This window comes from Lissotriton helveticus, chromosome 5_1, assembly GCF_964261635.1.
Source record: "Lissotriton helveticus chromosome 5_1, aLisHel1.1, whole genome shotgun sequence".
Lineage (NCBI taxonomy): Eukaryota > Metazoa > Chordata > Amphibia > Caudata > Salamandridae > Lissotriton > Lissotriton helveticus.
This window is the reverse complement of record NC_136065.1, coordinates 47,122,839-47,140,344: the sequence shown is the minus strand read 5'-3', so window position 1 is coordinate 47,140,344 and position 17,506 is coordinate 47,122,839. Positions and strand designations below refer to the sequence as shown.

Genomic DNA, 17,506 nt, shown 5'->3' with positions numbered 1-17,506 from the left:
AAAAAGACGTAGAAGTGGTTGGCAAGAGAGCCGACACTGTTTTTGTAAACGCATGCGCGAAGGTTAGCGCATGCGCATGAGGAGAAGAGATGAGCCTTAAGCCCTCCTATTCCTTCCGGAAGCGATTTGCATTCGGGCCAGTTCCAGATTATCTTCCGGGTCACGGTGGTGGCGTTTCGCAGTGGATGCGGCGGTTTCAGGCGTCGTAAGTGGAGCGTCGGCGACCGTAGAGCCTGTATTATTTTTTTTTTTTTTTTTTTTTATTGGCGTAAGAGTTGTATTTGCACTCACCACATAAGAAATACGTTACATGTGATTCGCCTACATCCGTCATCGGCCGGCTTCAGTAGGGCATGCCCTACCGGGCTCCAATGGTCATGTACACAGCCCATCAGCCGACATCCATAGGACCGGCGGCGTCTTACATTGGAATCATAGTATTAAAATCAAGTGCTTTAGATATTCATACTCATGCCAGGGTTCTTACTTTTTTTTTTTCGGTAACATTTTCTTCCAACTTTAACTGGATGGAACCATCCATGAACTCAACTTAGATGTGTCTATCAGCAACAAAAACTTTGTGTCTCAGCAACCTCCCTCCCCTCCCATACCACGGTACTAATGTACAGCGACTGGCCTCCCTCCCTGCGTCTTTTCTAGTTGTTAGCATTAACTTCCCCGACCTCCCCATGCTCCAGTAAGTAGGTTCTGAGGTACTCCCAATAGTCCCTGGGCCTTGATCTAGTCGGTAGTTCCTCCTCATAAGTGTTCAGTGTGTCCCTACAGTACACCATATCTTCCACCCATCTCTTAACCTCAGGCCCTCGTGTACTGTTCCAGTGTAGTGAGACCCTCCTTTTTGCTAGTAACAGCGCTATTGCGCAGAACTTTCGCCTCGTCGCTCTCAACTTTCGTTCAATACCCAAGAGGCAAAGTTTTGCATCGCATAACAAGGATGTACCCAGGATGTCATTCAGCATCCGTACCACCTGTTCCCAATAACCCGCCACCTTGCGACAGTGCCAAGCTAGGTGCATGAAGTCCGCTCCCTCCTGTTTACACCTCTTGCACTTTGAGTCCTCTTGTAACCCATATCTATGCAGTCTCATAGGCGTGTAGTACACTTGATGTAGGTATTTGTAATGTATGATACGTAAGTTACCGTTAGGTGTCAGCATATCAGTTAGCATGCATGCAGATGTCCATTCCTCCTCAGTTAGAGGTGTCACTAATCCCTCACTCCACCTATTCCTAGCTTTGTCAGTTCCTTCCCCTACCGCACCCTGTAAGCTAGTATATAATTTAGACACCAGGTGAGATGCCGTTGGTGTTGTGAGTAAGAGTTGCAGTGGCGCCAGAGGCGTTGGTTCCTCCGGGTGTGTCGGGTAATGTTCCGTAAGTGCTCTCTGTAGCCTATAATAGTTAAATTTGAATAGGAGTGACGGGTTGCTGATGTATTGCATCGTGTTCAACGTTTGGAAGACCCCATCTTGATACAAATCACCCATTTTATCTATGCCTGCCCTTCGCAGCTGATCCATGCCAACCTGTTCTTGTGTTACCGAGATATGCGGGTTATGCGCCAGAGGAAGCGCCGGAGCATACAATGGCAGAGCGTTAGCCACTTTACCCATTAATCTCCATGCTTCCGTGGTGGTATTCACAGTGTTTATGTCTCGGTCATGTAGCCTGGGGCGCTTGTGTAGTAATATATTAGCCAGCGGTATCGGGTCTGCGTCCCCCGCCTCCACCGCTACGTGTGTCATGAAGGGTACTTCGTGGTGCCAGTAATGCGCGAATTGCGCTTGAGCGCACAAGTAATAAAGATAAAAGTCCGGCACCTTGAAGCCCCCCCTAGCATACGGAAGTGTCATGGTGTGTAGCTCCATTCTTGCTTGCTTTCCAGCCCATACCAAACTAACCACCAAGGAGTTAATATTACGGAACACTGCTGCTGGCGGCTTAATAGGGATGTTGTTGAATAAGTACAGGAACTTAGGTAGGAGCACCATTTTTACAATAGCGGTCCGGTCTGCCAGGGATAGCGGAAGTTTATTCCATCGTTTTATTTTATCCTCCAAGGCCGCTATGACTCGCCCATAGTTGGTGCGTAGAACTATTTCTGGGTCCCTATGAAACCACACTCCTAAATACCTCGCAGGCTCTTCCCGCCACTCGAGCGGGTAGTCCAGGGGTATAGGGCGTGTGCTGTCTGTCAGTGCCAAGACAAGAGATTTGTCCCAGTTGATTTGCAGTCCGGAGTGGCTCCCGAACTTGATGTACTCCCGCATCAGCGGATTCAGGTTTTGTGCCGGATTCTTGACATATAGCACCATGTCATCCGCGTAAAGTGATATGTGGATGGGGCGTGATGGCATCTGTATGGCTGAGTAGTGATGGTGTTGTCTGATTTTACAGGCCAACGGCTCAAGGATCAATGCAAAGAGCATCGGCGAGAGCGGGCAGCCCTGCCTAGTTCCTCTGCATATCTGAATAGGCTCAGAAACATGTCTGTTTATTCTGATGCGCGCTGACAGGTTGGCATACAGCATAGAGATCCAGCCCAGGAACATCAGGGGAAACCCCATGCGCACCAGGACCGCCTGAATGAAAGACCATCCTATGGTGTCAAACGCCTTGGCAGCGTCCAGTAGCACTGCCACCGCTTTCGTGTCCGGAGACAAGTAGTGAGCCAGTGCAAATAGCGTGCGGGTATTATGTGTGGTAGCTCTGTCAGGTATAAACCCAGATTGGTCTGGCCTAATTAAGAGAGGCATGAGTGGCTTCAACCTGTCTGCCAGCAGACTGGCGATTATTTTAGTGTCCACGTTTAATAAGGATAAGGGCCGGTACGAGTCACATTTATCTTCCTCCTTACCCGGCTTTAAGAGCGCAATGAGTAAGGCTTCTCTCATGGAGCCTGGTAGGGTTTGGGCCTCATGCGCTGCTCCGTACAGCCTCACCAAGTGGGGCGCGAGCAGATCTGCGTATTCTTTGTAGAATTCTGTCACGTACCCGTCCGGCCCCGGTGCCTTGTTGTTCGGCAATCGCCTGATAGTATCCGTAACCTCTTCTACCGTGACAGGTCGCGCTAAGTATTCTCTGTGTCCGTCTGACAGCCATGCTAATTCCACGTCGTCCATATATGCTAACAGGTCCTCCTGTGTGGGTGAGGGGCGTGCTTTGTACAATGCACCGTAGTGTGCCATAAATTCCGTCATAATCCCCTTAGTGTCATTTACCCTTTCTCCCGTGGCTGTACAGATGGCTGTTATGTTTTGAGGGGCCCTCCCTGAGCATATCTTGTCTGCCAGCGCCTTGCCTGGTCTGCCTCCTTCCCCATAGCGCCTGGCCGTCGCCCGTTTAGTGACATACTTGAGCTCGTCCGCCGCAAACTGTCTGTGTTCCGTCAGAAGATTTTGTATGTCTCCCAGTACCTTAGTGTCCCCTGTGTGCGTGTATTCATGTTCCAGCTTCTGTATGGCTTCCTCACGGGTGCGTAGTTGTTGTTGGATGTCCTTCAGTATACCCGAGGACGTACTAATGCACACCCCCCTGATTGTGGCCTTAAACGCTTCCCACAGGAGACATGGGTCGTCCGTTGTTGGGCCGTTTATGTCGAAGTAGTCTATGATTGCTGTGTGTATGGCCGTTACATATAGCGGGTCCTTCAGGGCAGTCGCGTTGAAACGCCAAGTGAAGGGCGGCGGCTCATACTTCGGGACCATTATTTTTAGCAAAACTGGATTGTGATCTGATAGTGTCCTGGGCAGATGTGATATGTGTTGAACCCAAGTTAGTATCTCCCGGGTACCCAGCCAATAGTCTAGTCGCGCCCAGCTATTGTTCGCAGCATTAATGTGAGTCGCAGCTGTGACCCCGGCGTTACTATTCCTCCATATGTCAGTCAGTTGGAGGTCTTCTATTACATCCTGCAACATGTGTCTTGCATTGCCATGGTGTTCCGTAGTATGTGCAGCTCGGTCTAACTGGTCTTGCAGCGTAACATTAAAATCCCCTCCCCATAGAATATGATCTATATGTTTGTCAACTAGCGTCTGCCACAGCCTCCTGTAAAACCCCGGGTCATCCACATTAGGGCCATATGTGTTTAGCAACAGGATCCTCTGCCCTCTAACCTTCCCCTCTACCATTACACTTCTGCCCTCCGCGTCTCTGTCCACATTCGTGATTTCAAAGTGTGTCCCTTTACGTATTAGGATACTAACCCCTCTAGAGTATGTCGAATAATTAGAGCTTGTGACTGATTCTGCCCATCTATTACCTAATGTAGGTGTGGTCGTGGTGGCCTGGTGTGTTTCCTGTAAATACACTATGTCCACACGCAACCTGTCAAAGTAGGCAAACATTTGCCTGATCTTTTTCGGGTTGCCTAGCCCTCTAACGTTCCACGTGAGAAGGGTCAACGCGTCAACTCTCGACATTGGCACATGTGTTTATCATGGTATATCGCACGAGGTGCAACTGCAGATTACGGTTCAGTGGAGACACTAGGCATTGACGTGCAAGGTGTGCGAGCCACATCCAATCGGTGGAACTGTTATAACAATAGACCTGGTTATGTATGGACCTGAAGGTCGCTATGCTTCTCAGACACAGAGCTTGTAACTCTAACAACCCCGGTTTCCCGTCCCTCCCCCCACCCACTTTAGCACCCGAACTTTGCCAAAGCCATCCCTTAACTAAGTATACCCTTATTTGAAAACTCGGTGTGGGGCGCACCCGCTTGGGGGTGTCGCCAGGTTCGCACATCTCCATCCACGTAGTGGACGTGGACAGACGCCTATTCCGACTTTTAAGTCGTGTGTGAGGTCCTTCACCCTCCCCCCCCCAACTTCCATCAGAAAGCAAGAGCGTGCCATCGAGCAACTCCAACAATCATAGCTCAACATATCTCAGTTCCACTTGGTAATAGAGGTACAGTGCAGCACAAGCAGTGAGAGCCAGTCCGAGGGCCTCCCAGTGTGTGTGCCCCCGTTAGAAACTCAAATGTCAGGTGAGCTTCACAGCTTCTTGTCCATGGTGACTCCATGTGCGCCAACCTGAGGCCTCCCGCTCCCCAAATACTCACTGCGATGACATTCATCTCAGGCCCACCGTTGCGATGTCCAGTGATTACGTTGTCGTAGGTCCCCAGTGTCCGGCCTAGCGCCTCGGGGCAAGTTCATGTTTGCCAGCCATGCGTACTTGGGGCCAAGTGGAGCTCCTGAACCATTGCTGGGGCATCGAAGTTCCATGACTGCACCTGTGTTCATTCCACCTCGCTCGCTGAGTCCGCTCTGTTCTGCTCTTTCCGTCGCTTAACTTGCTGCTTGATAAAGTCATGTGCCGCTTGCGCCGTTTGTAAAAAGACCGGCTTGCCCAAGTTCGTGATTTTGAGTTTAGCTGGGTACAGCATGGCGTACTCGATACCCATTTCCCGTAGTTTCTTCTTGGCTGGTGCAAATTCTTTTCGCGCCAGCTGCACCGCCATTGTATGGTCAGGGTAGAATTCTAGAGTATTTCCCTGATGTGTGATTTTGCCCATGTCTCTGGCAAGTCGGAGGACCGTGTCTCTGTCTCTATAGTTAAGTGTACGCGCTATGATCATTCTTGGAGCAGCCCCCGGTTTCGGAGCAGGCGCCAGGGAGCGGTGTGCCCTCTCGATCAGGAACACCGAGGATAGTTTATCGGCGCCAAATATGTCCTGCAGGAGTGTCTCGACATACGTTTCCATCCTCCCTGTGTTGGTGGATTCCGGCAGGCCGGAAATTCGGATGTTGTTCCGCCTGGACCTAGCTTCCTGATCCTCCACCTTCGCGCGAAGGGTCTCCACAGTTTTCTCCAATCCTCCACATACCTTCGACGTGGTTTTATGCTCGTCTTCCACCCTGGAAATCCTCTGTTCTGCCTCCACAAGGCGCCCGTCGTGGTTCTCTATTTTGGCCGCCATATTGTCCACCCTCTGTACCACACTGTCCAGTTTCCCGTTCATGTCCTGCAAACTTTTCTGGATTGCGCGTAGCACCGATTCCATGGCAGACCCCTCCGCCATTTCCACGTCTCCCTCGGCTTCAGGGGTGGTCGCCACAGTTTTGGGCTGCTTCCTCGTTTCGAAGGGGAGCTTGGTCTGTTGTTTCTCCGGCTTACCCATAGTCCGCTGTGGCAGAGGCGAGGTGTGTTCGGTCGGTTTCGGGCTACAGGCCGTCTGCGTACTACGTCTCGCCGGAGTTTGGGTCCCCCACCTCTGGGTTCGTCTGCTCATCGACCTAGGTAGCGGGCGGAAACTGTGACGATGCGATTGGCTTCTCGTCTATGGACTGGTGGCAGCGTCCGCTGCGGGATCACACACCGGCGCGTTGTACTGCCGAGTGCTCACTGGTGAGTTGCTGGTTTGTGCGGTTTCAGTTGGATAGCCACGAGCCTCTGTGCCCCCGGTGCGCCAAATAACTACCCCAAGCACTCAGAGCTGTTGGCGCGCTGTTCGGGGGGGGGGCAGCTGAAAGGTGCACACATTCGTTTATTGCTGGGCTGGCTCACCTCGTTGATGCACTTTCCGCCGCCTGCTTCTAGCTCCACATACGCTGAGGCTTCATGCTGCCTATCCCGGGGGCGGCCGACATCGTCGATTTCATGCGTTCCAGCGCCGCCGCCATCTTACATCCGGTGGAACGCATCTCGCAAGGCTCCGCATTCTGCCGCCTTTACTGGCCTCCACTGTCCCGCGGCTCCACAGCCTTCACCGCATCCCCGGTCCGTCCGGTTACTGTCTCGAGGCAGTCTTCAGCGCTCCGCAGGCACTATGTCCGTTCCATATCAGTTACCGCCAGGCGCGGCCATCTTGACAGCGCTCCGGCGCCTCACCGTTTGTCCGCTGTTTTCTCGCTGAGTGGCTCGGGGATCGCCACCAAAATCACGGTATCATGTCGGCGTTACCTTCCGACATCAGGCGCTGCCCTTTGTTCAGCGGAGTTGGGGGTTGAAGAAGGCGAAAGGGCCGTTATGGTCGCGTCTGTCCGGCGGAGCCGACAGTTCAGCCAGCCATTCCGCAGTGCGCCCTCTAGCGCCCCCCTAGAGCCTGTATTATTGATTTAGTGTTATCGGGGCTATTTGGTGCTTTATCAGGGCAGCCTGTCATTTATCCTCGTGCATTTTGGAAAGGGTTTTGAGTCTCTTTCAGTCCTTAGTTGTATGTCATTCTGAAAGCTTATCTTTTGGTTACAAGTCTTTCTGTTCCACGTTGTCTTTTTATACTTGATGGCGGTTTGGGCGCTGTTTGGTGTGTAATTAAGCACATAGAACATTCTTCATAGAAGTCATATGAAGCTAATATGCCATGAACTTTACAATAGGGATCAAGTACTAATGCTGAAGTAAGCATTGATGGTCCACTACCATGGTTATTTGATTATTTGTTGAGGTATCTCCAGTTCATATATGGTAAGCTAGAGATTCAAGTCTAGAGATACTTATTCCCTTTATGAGACATACATTAGTACTGAGTTGTGTTCATGATACAGTCAGAAATCTTCATAAGAAAGCTACGCAGTCACATCATTCTCAAGAGAAGAAGACTTACCCCTAGATTCATCATTGTCCCGTTTTGCGAGTCCTTAATAGCGATTATTAAGGAATCGCTATTAAAGACTCGCAAAACGGGATTCATGTAGAAATCGCAAAATAAATTGCGATTCCTACAGCTTCCTTATTTGCGATTTGCAAATTGCTAATCGCAAATAAGGATGCGATTTCAAGGGTGCCAGGGGTGTCCAAAGGACACCCTGTAGCACCCATGAAATGGAAATGTAGCCTGATGTTGCGCACACACATGTCCAAAGGACTGTGTGTGTGTAACATACCACTTAGAAAAATGCACTAACGTGCATTTTTCTAAGTTTTCGCTATTTACCACGAAGTCAGCCTCCGCGTAAATAGCAGCCAAAAATTGCGAATTCGCAATTCTTAAATGGTTCATGAATTGCATTTAAGGAATCTCAAATAGAGATTCCTTAAATGCAATTCCTCGCAAAATAGCGATTTCGCATTTGGGATTTTTGCATTTGGGATGATGAATCCCAAATGCAAAAATTGCGCTCGCAAAGGGTCAGATTCTCAGAATCTACCCCTTTGCGAGCGCAATTTCCCTTGATGAATCTGGCTGAAAGAGATAGAAGATACGCACAGGACAGACCTCACATCTAATATACAATTTAGATAGGCTGGGGCAGGTATTAATCTTATGCTTTCTCCCCATGAAGTAGACGCACACCGAAGCTTTGCCGATATCCTGACCCCAGCGATAGGAGAAGATCACTTGTTATTCCCTCCTTCCCTTGTTATGTTTTCCCTGCTTCCCCCTATTCACCATTAGATGTTCCCAGTCTGAACCCTGGCATATGATTCAATTCAATTCAATTCAATTCATTTATATAGCGCGCTACATACCCAGAGGGTCTCAAGGCACTTGCGGAAGGGTGGGGAATTATTTGTCGAATATCCAGGTTTTAAGTTGCTTTCTGAATGCTAGGTGGTTCTGAGTGAGGCGAAGGTGAATGGGAAGTGAGTTCCAGGTTTTAGCTGCCAGGTAGGAAAAGGATCTTCCTCCCATGGTGGTTTTGTTGATGCGAGGTACAGCAGCGAGGGCTTGGTTGGAAGAGCGTAGCTGGTGGGAGGGGGTGTAGAAGGAAAGTCGTGTGTTGAGGCATTCGGGTCCAAGTTCGTAGAGTGCTTTGTGTGCGTGGGTTAGGAGGCGGAATGTTATCCTCTTATTGACGGGGAGCCAGTGGAGGTTTTTCACGTGACCAGAGATGTGGTCTTTACGCGGGATGTCTAGTATGAGTCTGGCTGATGCGTTCTGGATGCGTTGGAGTTTTTTCTGGAGTTATGCGGTGGTCCCGGCGTATAGGGTGTTTCCGTAGTCCAGGCGGCTTGTAACCAGTGCGTGGGTGACCGTTTTTCTAGTTTCGGTGGGGATCCATCGAAATGTTTTTTTGAGCATGCGAAGAATGTTGAAGCAAGATGATGAAACGGCGTTGACTTGTCTGGTCATCGAGAGTGAGGAGTCCAGGATGATGCCCAGGTTTCGTGCGTGGTCCGTTGGGATGGGTGCTTTTCCAAGGGCCTCTGGCCACCAAGAGTCGTCCCAGGCGGAGGGGGAGGTACCTAAGATAAGGACTTCTGTTTTGTCAGAATTCAGTTTCAGACGGCTGTGTTTCATCCATTCGGCTACTTCTTTCATTCCTTCATGTAGGTTGGTTTTGGCGGTGTTAGGGTCTTTGGTGAGTGAGAGGATCAGTTGAGTGTCATCACGTAGGAGATGATGTTGAGGTTGTGATGGCGTGCGATGGCCGCGAGGGGGCTCATGTATACGTTGAAGAGGGTGGGGCTGAGTGAAGATCCTTGTGGCACGCCGCAGATGACTTCAGTGGCCTCTGATTTGAATGGAGGGAGGCGGACTCTCTGAGTTCTTCCGGTAAGGAACGAGGTGATCCATTCCAATGCTTTTCCTTGGATTCCGATGTTTCTGAGGCGTTGTAACAGGGTGCTATGACAGACTGTGTCGAAGGCTGCGGAGAGGTCGAGGAGGATGAGGGCGACTGTGTCTCCATTGTCCAGAAGAGTTCGAATGTCGTCTGTTGCTGCGATGAGTGCGGTCTCAGTGCTGTGTTTGGCTCGGAAGCTGGACTGTGAGGAGTGGAGGGATTTGTTGGTCTCGAGGAAGGCGGCGAGCTGGTTGTTGACAGTTTTCTCGATGACTTTGGCCGGGAATGGAAGGAGCGAGATGGGGCGGTAGTTTTTGAGTTCGGTGGGGTCAGCTGTGGGTTTTTTCAGAAGGGCGCTGAGTTCAGCGTGTTTCCAGCTTTCCGGGAAGGTGGCGGAGTTGAGGGAGCAGTTGTTGACGTCTCGGAGGTGTGGTGCTATGATGGAGTCTGCTTTGTTGAGGATGTGGTGAGGGCATGGGTCTGTGGGGGATCCTGAGTGGATGGAGTTCATCAGGCGGATGGTGTCCTCAGTGGAGATTGGGTTCCAGTCGTTAAGGATGTTCGAGGGGGGTGAAGGTAGGGCATATGGTTGGGTGGGTTGGTCTCCGGGTTGGTTGTCGAAGCTGTTGTGGATGTCTGTGATTTTGTCGTGGAAGAACGAAGCTAGGGAGTCGCAAAGGGCTTGAGAGGGAGTGATGTCGTTGGAGTTGGCAGTGGGGTTGGTAAACTCTTTGACGATGTTGAATAGTTCCTTGCTGTTGTGGGCATTGCTGTCTAGTCAGTCTTTGAATGCGGCTTTCTTGGCAGTTCGGATCAGTTGGTGGTGTATGCGGGTGGCGTTTTTGAAGGCGTCCCTGGTGCTGGTGTTTGGGTCTTTTTTCCAGGCCTTCTCAAGGGAGCGACAGAATTTCTTGGATTTCTTAAGATCATCGTTGAACCAGGGGGCGTTTTTGCTGCCTAGTTTGATTTGATGTTTTTTCAGAGGTGCTAGGTTGTCGGCGCTGTTGGATAGCCATTGAGTGAGGTTAATGGCTGCTTCGTTGGGGTTCGAAGAGTGGGCAGGGGGGTTTTGGAGAAGTGATGAGGAGATCTGGTCGATTGTGATTTTGTTCCAGTTTCTTCGCAGAGTAGGTTGAGGATGGTTGTGGGTTGTGGTTTTTTTGTAGATAAAGTGAACGCAGCTGTGGTCCGTCCAATGGAGAGCTGTGGTGTGACTGAAGGAGATATGTTTGCTGGAGGAGAAGATAGGGTCGAGTGTGTGACCTGCGTAGTGAGTAGGGGTATTAACAAGTTGTTTGAGTCCGAGGTTGGCGAGGTTGTCAAGAAGGGTGGAGGTGTTGCTGTTGTTACTTTTTTCCAGATGAAAATTGAGGTCTCCCAGTAGAATGTAGTCCTCGGAGGGGAGGGCGTGTGGGGTAATAAAGTCAGTGATGTCTTCACTGAATTGTGCACGGGGTCCTGGTGGCCTGTAGAGGAGGGTGCCTCTGAGTGTGGTCTTGGGGTCGGTGTGGATCTGGAAGTGAAGGTGTTCGGCGCTAGCGAGGTTGACGTCTAAGCTGGTTGAGATGCGGATGGAATTCCTATGTACGATGGCGATGCCTCCTCCTGTTTGGTTGGTGCGGTCTTTCCGGATGATCTTGTAGCCTTCCGAGATGGCAATGGTGATGTCTGGGGCTGAGGAGGCGTTCATCCAAGTTTCTGTTAGGAAGGCGACGTCCGGAGAGATGGTGTCTAGTAGATTCCAAAGGTCGATGGCGTGTCTGTGGAGCGGGTGTTGAGCAGGATGCACTTCAGGTGGTTGGTGTCAGATCTCTGTTTGGTGTTAGTGGAAGAGGAGTTGGTCTTGGTGCCGTCATACCTGCAGGAGTTGCATGTGAAGGGTCCATGGGTGTGTCCAGGAGCGGCTTGGGCGCAGTTTGGGAGTCGACCGGGATTTAGGGTTAGGAGGGTGAAGGCGTCGTATGTAATGCGGGTGGGTGGGGAGAGACGGGGGCCAGGGGGTCTGGCGCTGGGCGCGGGTTTGGCGCTGACGGGCGTAGACGGGCTTACCTTCGGCGCACCTGGGGCGCGACCGCTGCGCGTGGACGCTGCGCGTAAAAGCATCTGTCATATATAGATAGTGGAGGGGGGAGGGGCGAGGGAGGAGCAGCCGGGAGGCAGGTGCGGGGCGGATAGGCGAGGCCAAAACAACAACAAGCAAACAAACAAAATGGCAGTGGTCCAAAGAGCGCTACGGGACGAGATGGGGTACGGCGCTACAGTATTCAATCAAATTGCAGTGTGAAGCAAGTTAGGTAGTAGGCGCTACAGTGAGCAAAGCGTGCACAGCGAGATGATGGTGATAGGGTGAAGTTGTGGACTTAACTTCATCTTCCCTGGCACTCCTGAGGCAACATACAGGTGAGAGCACAACAAATACTATTTGTTGGGACATTCCTTTGTTCTTCATACTGATCGTCTGCCCCTTCCTTGTATGGTTGGCACGTAGTAAACAGTCTAACACTCAGATTCTTAGATGGCTTTTGGCAACTCCAACCAACACTCGTCGGGCTGGCTGCCTTCAAACCCATATTGATTTCCTTTCCCGCACAGTCTGCTCTGCATAGCCCGATCGCAATGGTTGGGAAAGCTGTGAAAGGTCCAGCATGAGAACTTATAGATGGCTACCATAGATTCCCAGAACGACATAGAGAGTACGGGTGTAGCTGATCAGCTGCACTCAAAATCTGCGAGTCCAGGAGGCCCGCCCCCTTCAGGAAAAAAAGAGAAGATTGACGACAAGAAGGAGAAAGGGGATGCCGAGTCCATGAGGAAGAGAAGTGATGCGAGACCGGAGAGGTAATAGGATGGGAGTGAACAAACGGCAGTGCAGTTTCCAAGTCAGACTGCTGTGCGTGAGATGCAGGAACATTTAGTGCTCAGGACCATTTTGTTTCTTACAGAGGGCCTGCCTTTCCTGACAGGGACTGTACAAAGGGGATACCACTCTAAAAGCAGCCCTGAGCATGAAGACTAAAGTATGGAGTGACGTAAATCCGGACTGCCTAAAAAGAATAAACCTTAAATGTGTATTACCTCCCTCCTTATAAAAAAACAAATCTTTACAGCCCCTATACTCACAAGTGCTAAATAAATCATTGACACCTACACTGCTTGTATTATGATCTGTTCAATTACCTTTTACGCACCTCCCAATGTCCTGCTGTATGCTGCAGGTGACCAGAAAGACGTTGCATAATAAGCCTGATATTGCCATGTTTACGAGGGCATGTAAATGCTTATTATTAGATACATAGACGAGACATCCACACAGTGGAAGGGGGCCCATAGAATCAGAAGGCAGGATTGGAAGACGTCTTGGTGTACAGCTAGTAGCTGAAAACAGTTAGGCAATGGCAGATTTGCACACTGCTCTTGCACTTTACAAAATGGGACTATATTAATAACAAGGGAAAATGGTTACTCCTAAAGTGGCGAGCTGAAAATAATAGTTAATTGAGTCATGACATCATAAGAACTGTACATGTGACAACATTTTAAAGTTTATGATTTTAGGCCTTTTTATGATACACTAGTTAGTTATGCCTAGTTAAACCGATATGATATTTAAGAATTGTCTGATGAAAAGCTTTAAAAAAAAAACAGTAGAGAAAACCTAGTGAGGTCAATACATCTCAATGGTGTTAAGACAGGAGATGAAAGTAACATTGGTACCCTATCACTCTTAGCATGAAATCAATCAAGAGAAGATAGAATCTGTATTGTATTTCTCTAGCTCTCGCAATCCAGTCTTTCATTACAGTACTTATTTCAGCATCTGTTAATGTCTCTCTAGACGATATTCCAGAATCAGAGCATCTCGGAATAGAAGGATTTCAAAATTTGAGAGCTTTAGGCAAGAAGCCACTATGTTCCCTGATTATGAGGCCACAAAAACTATTTCCAAGCATGAACTTGCATAAATGAACAACTGTGTACAGTGACAGTAAAATACCACTTGAAGAGATCCAATGCCTCAATATTAATAGAAAGAGTATCCCACTCACCTTTTTCTTTTTGGAGATTGTCTGTGTACACAAAAACAAATTAATAAGAGCTCACTAGAATTTGCTTTTACATATGATCTATTTATTATTGCTCAATTTATAAACTTACCTCTTGCTTTAATTAAATCACCTATCAGAGAAAATATAGAGCACTCTCAATTAATCTTGTTTTCAGGATGTGTAAAATATTTCATCATCAAACACTTTATTCAATGTTTTCAACCAAAAAAGTACATCAATATATACTAAATATATACAGTACATATGTAAAACTAGAGACAGACAAACTAAATTCAGAACACTGTGCTGTGTCATGTCATGACACAATTTCAAAAAATGATGGGAGTGTACCTTTAAATTGTAATAAATCAAAGTGTCAAAATCCCCATAAGAACTTGACAAGAAATACTTTATAATTAGTTACAATGGGCATTTGAAAAGAGATATAGTTAAAATACAACAAATAACGGACACCAAAGGTAAGCGTCATATGACAAACACATAGGTACTCGGAGCCTGAGACAAAGAGAGGGTATAATGTGGTAGCCAGTCTTGCCAATCACTCTAGCGCCCTGCACCTGAGGAACCATCTCCAAGGAAGGTACAGTACGGAGGAACCATCTGGCAACCTCTCATTGGCGGCATCCAAATTGCTTATACGAAGGGATGATCCATGCTTTTCTTGGGCAGGTATAACCAGCACAGACAAAAATAACGTGCTCTAGTGATTCCTCTGACTGTTGGTAAACTGGACATACAGTGCTTATTGGAGTCAAACGGTTCCACTTTGCTAGTAAAGACATTAATGATAAAGTGCCGTAGAGGAATTTAAGGTAAAGGTACTTTGCAGCTAATGGGTTAATAGAATGCAAGAAGGTCTCAAATTGAAAATCAAGTTTAAAATTGAAAAAAGAAAAGTAAGTGACCCTTCGGATACATTCTGGAATTCAATGGAATATACATGGTCCCCGAATGCATCCTCAAGTTTAGTGTTGGATGAATAGGTCATTGATGCTGAGGAGGACCAATAGTCCCCTAAACTGAATTGTACTAACAAGTTTTGGATGTAAGATAACCACTTAATTTTACCCCAACTGTCCAGTGTTACTACGTCCTCCAAAGTGGCCGTCCTGGTCTGCAGAGTGTTTCAACCTTCTCTAATAAAGTAACAGCTTCAATTGGGCCTCACGTGTCATTGAATTGAGACCAATATCTCGTCTTAATAGTATAAGTGGAGTATTATTTGGGAGGTCAGTCAGTGCTCTCAAGAATGTATTCTCTGCCACTGCACTGCCCTCTGCTTTGGCTCTGTAAAGTGCAGGAGAAATATACTTATTCTGGGATATCCCATAATGTCTTACAATTGCAGCAGAGTACTGAGTTAAATTTAGGCTGCCCTTCTCAACCTGGGGTGCCATGACATAGATCTGGCTAACCTAACCCCGAAGGAGTCTAACTCACATACCCTATCCAGAGGTCAAACGCTCCAGCAATATTGAAAACCTAAATGTTTTGTGAGGACTAAAGGCCATAAACTTTGTCATAAAATGGTTTATTACAAGCCCCCGTTCAGAGTAAAAAAGTCTTTATTACCAAATATTGTAGTCCACTAGAGGTTCTTGAGATCAGACGGGTGTCGTCTGCAAATAATAGGAGAGGGTTTTTGCGGCCACCAAGGTGAGGCGCATTATTTAATTTGCTTTTCCAGAAGATACATCTATTATTGCTCAATTTATAAACTCATCTATTGCTTGAATTAAATCACCTATCGGAGAATCTACAGGGAAGACTAACTTAATCTTGCTTTGAGGATGTGCAATTTGTTTTACATTGCCTACTGGGGAAACTAGACAGACAAAGAAAACTCAGAAAGGGTAGTATAATATATCTGGGATGATTTTCTAAATATTCTTATTACTTTTTGCAAAACATCTGAAGATGTGATATCCATAAGATATTTCTGTTAATATAGGCATATATAGTTTATGTATTTCAAACTGACCTAACACATTTACAATTAATATACTTTTCTAGAGCCCTTTAATTATTGGCATGGTTTTTTGATGTGTATGACATTAGCTGCCTTCCACTATAATAGTTAGGGGGTCTAGTTTAGTAATAAATTCAATGTAGTTTATAAAAAAGTTTCAAAGATATGTAGCAAACAAAATGTTCAGTTATGGTAAACCTCAAAAAAATGTAAAAAAAACTGCTTTCATTTGGAAATTCTTTCTTTAGATATACTATCATTTGGAAGTTATTTCTTTAGATATGCCTGCTTAAATAATTAATGAATGATTTATGAATTTGAAAATGGTCATTTATGAATATTTTCAAGATGGAGTTGAAGAGTCTTAAATTGAGTAAAATTCATGTGTGTGTTTCTTTGTGTTTAGTGTTGCGGTGCAGAGTAGGACTTGCTTTGCTCACTGTGTAAAGGACTTATGGTTTTGTATAAAGGAAACACAGTTCAGCTAATAGTTTGTGTAGAGCAAAGTATAATTCTCAACTTCATTGAAAGCAAATGATGCAAGACAGGCAGTAACGATCTACAGATGTACTCTATCTTAACTAGATTTGGCCTTGTCCTCACCTTTGTTTCAATGCAATTTCACATACCTTTTTCCTTCTGGAGAGTGTCTGAAATAGGGAAAACAAATGTGTTACTTGCCCAGATTTAATACTCCATTACTAAAAATGTACAAGCAAACTTTCAAGAGTTGTTCAATAATACTGCAACTGTGGTCGGGTGAAATTCTTTAAATTCAAGCAATTCACAAAAACTACTAGTATGATGTTACAAATGATGAGATTGAAAATGACCCACCACAATAAGCATTCGACAGTCAGGATAGAACAGAACAGATGAATCTGCATTTGGAACATTAGAAGACCTACAACCATGTGCACCATCTTAGCAGCTGTGTAAAGATTTTGCGCCTGTGTGCACATTTAGCTTACATGATGCCTTCATAATGTGATGCATATAAGAATTTTTTACATAAAGTCCCACTTTCCTACTTGAAACCATTCCTTCATGTTATGTTAAAAGTTTGTGTAAGCGCGACAGCTGCCCCAGCAAAGGGGCGTCCCGGCGCTAGTAGATCAAGTGCAGTACCAAAAAGGCTGGCTACGTCGGGAGAGCAACCTTAAGGGGAGGAAACAGCAGGGTTTTGACCGCTTTCAGGAAGGAAACCAGGTTTTCCATGCCACGGATGCCCAGCCGCAAGGAGTTCCAAAGCTTGGCTCCTAAGACCCGGAATGAGCGCCCACCCATGCGGCAAAGTTTGGTACGCGGTACGGTCACCAGGTGTTGACCTAGTGAGAGCAGACTCCGCTGGGGCACATATGGGGTTAAAAGCAGACACAAGAGGTCTGGGCACCTGGATTTAAAAATCTTGAACGCCAAGCAGAGAGCTTTGAACTGGATTCGGCAGTTCATTGTAAGCCAGTGAAGCTTTCTAATTGTAACTCTGGCAGAGCATCTACGGGGAAGACCTACCATGGTCCTTGCTGCCAAATTCTGAACCCTCTGCAGACGTGTTATCTCAGCTTTGTTTGCACCTAGGAGCAGCACGCTGGCATAGTACAGACGTGAGAGAATGGTAGCCTGGACAATAAGCTGCCGTACTTTCGAGTCGAAAAATTTCAATATTGGATTAAGGCCCCTCAACAGACCCACACAGGTAGCTGCCACTCTCTTGGTGTGGGTCTGAAAGCTGAGCGAGGAGTCCATCCAGACTCCCAAGTTTTTAACTAATGACTTGGGTGCTGGCATGGTGCCCAGAGAGGATGGCCACCAATGCTGATCCCAATAGGTGGTGTTCTTCCCTGCAAGCAGCACCTCCGTTTTGCCAGCATTAAGCTTCAAACAGTTGTCAGTCATCCATTGGGCAACTGCGCACGCTGCGCCCGCCTGCTGCGCCGTCGGGGAATGATGTTCATTTATAGGAGGAGAGGAGGGCGTGAGGCAGCCGC

The 17,506-nt window shown here is 47.6% G+C and overlaps 1 protein-coding gene across 1 annotated transcript in view; it reads right to left on the bottom strand.

The window, feature by feature from the left end:
• The window catches only part of LOC144754115 (butyrophilin subfamily 1 member A1-like), a 588,580-nt gene that overhangs the window by 469,885 nt on the left and 101,189 nt on the right, over positions 1-17,506 (bottom strand). The window contains exons 5-7 of the mRNA XM_078641681.1: positions 16,148-16,168; positions 13,638-13,658; positions 13,529-13,549 (exon numbers count right to left, since the gene is read on the bottom strand). Of these exons, the coding sequence (XP_078497807.1) occupies positions 13,529-13,549; positions 13,638-13,658; positions 16,148-16,168 (63 nt within the window). The remainder of the gene's footprint in view (positions 1-13,528; positions 13,550-13,637; positions 13,659-16,147; positions 16,169-17,506) is intronic.